Here is a 6,804-nt window from a genome sequence, read left to right on the forward strand (position 1 = left end):
AGAGTAGGTCATACGGCATATTTCAAGGGGAAATAAGCAGGGAAAAGTAGCGAACGAGTGCACGTGGGGTGTCGCCAGGTGATAATTAGCCAATTCCAGGTGTCTGGCACTATCAATTACCTTATTTCTTTTTTACATATATTATTTTGTATAAGAATAGGGCATAGGGCTCATATCAATGGATGACATCAGTGGAAAAATCCGGGGAAGATTTGCGTAGTGCAGCATTGCTGGGCAGGCAAGAGGAGAGGGTAATAGAGGGGAGGTAGGGAGGAGAGTCAAGAACGGGGAACAGTGGCTAAATGTTCAACAATGGATGGGAGTACAGATGACATTAGGAGCACTGACTATTGTTGGACACTGGCAGTACTGATAGATGATACAAGTCACCACCTGAAAGCCCAGGTGAATTCAAAATAACACAGAATCACAAAAGTGACGCCCCGCAGTATGATCCATTGCGCTCAAGCATCACGAAAGTGACGCCCCACGGTTAAGGGGTTAAAGCACTGTCTTTCTCATATTTCTGAGCAGGCACACCCCACTCGCCATCTACTCCCTCCACTTTCATATTTCCCACTTTACCATTCATATCACCAATCAAAAACACTCTCTCATTCTTTTCAAACTTTTCCATGCATTTTGCATCACAGAACTCGAAATTGCTTAACCTAGAGATGATTACCATTAACTTCCTGAATTTGTAATCATTCTCACTGGTGAGTGTCAATCAAGGGTGTCTTTCAACTTCCTCTAGCCAGGTGCCCTTCAGCATGCAAGGTAAATGGCCCATATGATCTTCGGAATCAAGATGTGTTTGTTTCGAGCTCAGTTTCAAATGACTGCTGCTGAGCTTACTGCCCTGAGATGATTTGTGACATTCACTGGAGTGTTGTATATCAAAGCCTGGTTCGATGCTCCATCAGCCATTGCTGTTCCTGCTAGAGATGACTGCTCTCCTATCCTGAATCCAGTAGTGCCACAGTCACTGGCAAATAACTTTCCAATCACCTGTGGTAGTTGAGGGAGGAGGTACCAGGACTTACTAAATTCGATGGGACAATTCCATGGAAGCTAATATAAGAATCAGACAGTATCTGTCTATTTGTATATTGTATACAGTATATATTTTTCCTAGCATGACATGAGATAATGCTATTTTGTACCCATTCATAGATATTGGATGAGGTTTCATTTATTAAGATTACTGTGGCGAACTTTGAGTTGAAGATATCAAACGCTATGAATGGGCACTGATTAAGTATAAAGGAACTGTGAAGTATTTAGTCATCTGCATTTGAGCAAATGCAATTGTGGGTGACAAACAAGAGATCATATATATGTATGGGGAAAAGGCTTGGAGCCAGGACTGACACTTGTGGAATACCAATACTTATGGAGTGCAATTTGGAATATATATAATCAACTTTTATCTTTTCATTGATGGAATATGAGATCACTGGGACACTATGTGACAGCCTGTAGGAGTGGAGTTGCATAACAGGGAGCGGTGTCATACCCTGTCAAAAGGTTTTGAAATATTAAGGGCTACTCAATAGGTTCTTCATGTTGGGCAGTTGACTTATGGACTGCATGAGAAATGAGACTGAGTATATCAACAGTGGGCCTTTGGTGGCGAAAAACCTTACAGTTTGTCACAAAATAGGATGTTGGATTCAAGATGTTTCACAGTGTGCCTATTAATGACAATCTCAAATATTTTTACCGAGAGAAGATGCAAAAACCATGAGTCTGTATTAAGAAGGATCAGATGAACTTTCTTCTTTGGGGTTGGGTGGATGCTTGCTTCATTCCATAAATTTAGGCATGAAAAAGGACGTATGAATTTTCTGAATAATCTTACTAGAACAGGAGCACTTTCTGGGCAACACCTTTTTCAAAATTATTGGAGGAAAATCATCTGAACATGGAGGCTTATTGGTTGGTAAAGAGTCTAGGATAGACAAGTGCTCGTGGGCCTTCGGACCCCTCGCACTTGCTGCTACGGAGGGCTCTCATGTTTATGTACTGTTCTAGTGTAAAGTTGTCACTTGGATTTTTTGCAGCCAACCAACTGATCGTGTTATTTGCAGCTTCGGGAATGGAGCCCAAGTTGTCCGAATGCAAGTCCGAAATACTATAGTTGTACCTGTGGGTAAAAAATTCTACGGAGATCCTATATCGGGCTTCGGGGGCAGCATTTTTGGTCAAAATGTGACCGCTCATTAAATATAGTAAAAGCTTTTCAATCTTGATGCGACCAAGTTTTTTCACATCAGCGAATTTTCTGCGATTTCTGTGCCAAATTTGGTGCGATTTGAATGTGTAATTTTGGCTGCTCAAATTACACACACACACACACACACACACACACACACACACACACACACACGGCTACTGCTATAATATATTAGATTACACGTTTATATATATATATATATATATATATATATATATACATATAATTTTTTTTTCTTTTTTTTTTGTGAGGAAGAAGGAACCAAAGGCAATGAGCCCGCAATACTGTTCCTTCCAAGAGAAAAACAAAATACAAGAGAGAGCCAAATTCAAGATCGATTCATTTCGAGATGCCTGGACACACTGCGTTTGAAAGACTGGAGATCAAGTAAAAAGGTTCCATCCTGCCTTTGGTCTTGTAACTTTCAACCATATAATCTTGACCTCAACAATATCATCTTGATCATATATATATATATATATATATATATATATATATATATATATATGAAGGGTATACTCGTATGTGTAGTCCAAATCATACAAGTAAATTTAGTCAGAAGGATGTGCCGAGAAGGGCACGTATCGGTGGGTGGGTCGTGTGACAGAATGAGGCATGAATTTTTTTTTTTTTTTTGAGGGGGGGGATGTTATGTATGAGAAGAGGAGGTTGTAGTTTATTTGGCATGTGGTTTGCAAGTGTAGCCGTACTGGCCTGCGTACACACATGATATGAACAGTTGTATACATAAAAAAATATTGATCAGCATCAGTACCATTGATTTCCATAGATTCCGAGATAGGGAACAGCGAGTTTTGAAACCCACTGACTACCCTCGCAGCCCAATGAACATTACAGAAAAAATAATTCGTCCTACAATAAAATTGATCAGTTGAACGATATTGTTGGGTTCGGCCTTGTCTGCTGTGCATTACAGTATCCGTTTGGGCTCAAGTAAAAAGGTTCCATCCTGCCTTTGGTCTTGTAACTTTCAACCATATAATCTTGACCTCAACAATATCATCTTGATCAGTAAACTAAGCCCTTTTACCCACTAAACTGATCCTTTCCATCTTGAACAACGAACAGAACCACTCAGTCGTGAATACCAAACTGCACTCCTCCATCTTCAATACCAAACTGAACCTCATGTTCATCAGCAGACTGATTCCCAGCATTGACAACAAATTGAACAATTTTGTTTTAAGCACAAAGTAAGCTCATCCATACTGACCAGCTAACCTAAAATAACCATTCATCTTGAACCCTGAAGTAAGTCCCTACTCTATGTACCTCGACTTAGCGTGATGTGAACCCTGTATGTCTGTGAAAAAGTACCGAAGATCCTGATCTTGCTGGTTGGTTCTCACAAGCTTCATCCTCCTTTTTTTACTTCTCTTTCAGTCTCACTATCCTTCCCTAAACAAAGAGACTCACAGCCTGACAGAAAAACAGACTGAGAGGAGTAACAGTTAGCTATAAACCGTGACAAAGAATATCAGTGTGAGACCTGAGAGTGAAAGACGGTCGTAATTGTGTTCGTGGGCTTGCTTGGCTGAGAATATGAAGATCGACAGTGCAAAACAACAGATAAAGATGATATTCATATTCATATAATTAATATTATATGGCGTTATATTTCACATTTCGTATCATATCTTTGTGATAAAGGAAAAAAAAAAAATTAACCACAATTGTAAACTTTAGTTTGCTGTCCATCTGAGTGATTCCACAATGCCTTAGGCCAGACCAATGTGACGAGAGATATCTCTGCTATGGACCACACTACTAAGATAAGTGAATCTTTCCAGAACTTCTGTATCCTCACCACATGCATGGACAGAATAAACTGCTTCATCCTACAAGCCACCAAATGTCTGGACCATGGTCTTGGTCCAAATTACCTTTAATCCCAATGGCTTCACATTGTCATGAAACTCCTCAAAGACACTCAGTAGTGTCTTCAGCAACTCAGACAGGATAACTGCATCATCAGCAAAGTCAAGGTCAGTAACTCTGAAACTGCCAATTGATACCCCACAGTGACTTCCACTCACAGCCTGGTTCAGTACCCAATCCATACATGTGTTGAAAAGTGTGGAGGCAAGGACACATTCATGTCTTACACAAGAACTTACTGGGAAGAAGTCGGATGTCCCCCCTCCCCATCACTTGACAGCACTCTCAGTGCTTGAGTACAAGCCAGCAGTCAGTCAGATTATCCGTGTGATGGTCCCATGGAGTTGCAGGAGACCCAAAGCACCTCTCAGTTTACTGAGTCAAACACCTTCTTGAGATGCATATAGGCTGTTAGCAGACCTTGTCGAAACTCAAGATGATGTTCCATGAGAACTCGAAACGTTGGGATACGGTCAACAGTAGATTCCTTGGGCATGAATCCAGAATGCTCTGGCCTCTGAAACTTTAGCAGATTGTTTCGGATACACATCAGGAGAATGTGACCAAGAACTTTGCCCAGCATACTGAACACTGTAATACCACGGAAGTTGTTGCAGCCACTTTGGTCTCTTTTTCCTTTCCAGATAGGGGTGACCAAACCCTTTGTCCAGTCAGGAGGAATGATACCAGTCTGTCAAACATTATCTATGAGTGCATGTAACCCCCTGTTCATGGCCTCACTTCCATCTTCTTTCAGTTCTGTTGGGATGTCAAAAATGCCAGCTGCTCTACCATTGTTCAACCCAGCCACTGCCTTCTTGATTTCATCTAGAAAAGGCACAGCTTTGTCAATTGATGGGGCAGTAGTCAGTGGTTGTACAGCAGCTGACGAAAGCTCTCCACTGGTAGGATCAGCCATATACAGCTGCTCAAAGTACTCATCCTGACAAGCTCTATACTCATTTGCCCCCAACACGAGCCACCCATCTGCTGTCCAAACAGAGTTCACCCAAGAGGTGGGTCTTGAGTGGGGCTTCTTCAGGGCTCGGTAGGTGGGTCGAAGGTCATTTGCATGGAAATGGCCAATTTCCATTTCCTCAGCAATTTCCCTGTGATACCTCTCTTCGTCCTCTTTGTCCCTTCTCAGTGAAACTCGTGCCCATCGAGACAGAAGTCTGTGCTGTTCCCGATCCACAGTCAGTCTGGCAGCACGACTCTCCTCAGTTGTTTTCAGCATCCTACGTGAGATGAATCCCCTCCTTGCTCTCAGAAAATATCCAATACATCTATCAGCTGCTGCCAGGGTAGCACGATTAAAGGTATCTGAGTGTTCAACAGGATCTTCAACAGTATGGAGCACTTCAGACCGATTTGAGACTGCCACTGTATTCTCATATGCAAACTTCCCATTCCTGCATTTCTTAAGATGGAACTTTTTTTGGTGGAATCTTGAGAATCTCTCAGTTTGATTTGTAGCCTTAGAGAAACAATAGTAGAAAAAAAAAAAAACTCTGCACTCCTGAAAACCCTGCATTTCTGAAGGATCCTCCAGCGAGCACTGTCAACAATGTGATCAATCTCATTAACAACCCCTCTGGAATTGGGATACCAAGTTCAGCAATGAAGATTTGACTGCTAGAACCAAGACCAATCAATTTTTAACTTAAGGGAATTTGCAAATTCCAGATTGTATGAACTGTCGGATTTCCATGTTCTAAAGCCATGGGAACCTACACAATCCCTGAAACCCTCCCTGCCAGTGCCAGTAACTTCATTAAAGTCGCCCAAGACATGGGGTGTATTCCGTGAGGGGCACTGTTCCACAACTGAGTCAAGTTTGGTGTAGAATAGCTCTCTCTTCAAGGTCACTCAGCTCAGTTGGAATGTACAGAGCAACAAGAGAGATGAAGCCAATGAGTGCTTCAATCTTACCAGCATTTTACGCATATCAACTGGAGTAACCCTGTTGATACAAGAGACAAGTGAGCAACAGTTGCCACAGTGACACCTCTAAGATGGCACCATCACCACAGCCAAACCAAATGTATGTGTAACCATCGCTACTGATCTCACCATGCCCGGGTTGCGGCTCGCCTCACTTCAGAGAGGGCAACCATGCTGACCCCCAGTTGCCCCAACTCTCGTGACAACAAAGTCAGTCGATCATCCTTTGAAAGGCTTAGAATATTTCAAGTCCCCACCCGCACTGCCAATACTAAGGTTAAACCCGTGCTTGGAGCTGGGGCTTGTCCATCCTCTGCACCATCATGACACGAATCAAAAGGAATGTCTGGGCTAGATGGTCTCCTCCATCATCCAGTTGCCGGGGTCCAGTAGGTCTTACCTAGCAACCATAATGGAGGGTGCCAGCACGACAGGGTTCAATAATCCCTGCCAGGCCAGCAACCAAGGGAGGACCCCCCCCCAACAAAACTGGGTTAGGTCAGGGTCAGACAACAAGCACCGACCCCTATCCCTCTTCCTTCTTTGTTACACCCCAACCTTCTAAGTCAAGAGAGGGCTCACCATCTGCAGTAATTTGGCAAAAATTTTTGTTCTTCATTGTAAAACTCAGGATGGGTTTAGGAAGGTATAAATTGCATTGTGAGGTGCACCAGACGTTTCTCTTCAATTTGGTAGAAAAAAAAATTATGTAGATAAAAAAC

The 6,804-nt window shown here is 42.4% G+C and overlaps 1 protein-coding gene across 1 annotated transcript; it reads right to left on the reverse strand.

The window, feature by feature from the left end:
• Positions 1-834: 834 nt before the first annotated feature.
• On the reverse strand, positions 835-5,375 carry LOC145414606 (uncharacterized). The gene is made up of 4 exons (XM_080284132.1): positions 4,880-5,375; positions 4,515-4,729; positions 4,144-4,299; positions 835-1,011 (listed from the first exon to the last, which is right to left on the reverse strand). The coding sequence occupies exons 1-4, from the start codon at positions 5,373-5,375 to the stop codon at positions 835-837; spliced, it is 1,044 nt and encodes a 347-aa protein (XP_080140258.1).
• Between the last annotated feature and the right edge of the window lie 1,429 nt (positions 5,376-6,804).

Source organism: Coenobita brevimanus, chromosome 100, assembly GCF_032717465.1.
Source record: "Coenobita brevimanus isolate Jiangsu-jjx chromosome 100, ASM3271746v2, whole genome shotgun sequence".
Classification (NCBI taxonomy): Eukaryota; Metazoa; Arthropoda; class Malacostraca; order Decapoda; family Coenobitidae; genus Coenobita; species Coenobita brevimanus.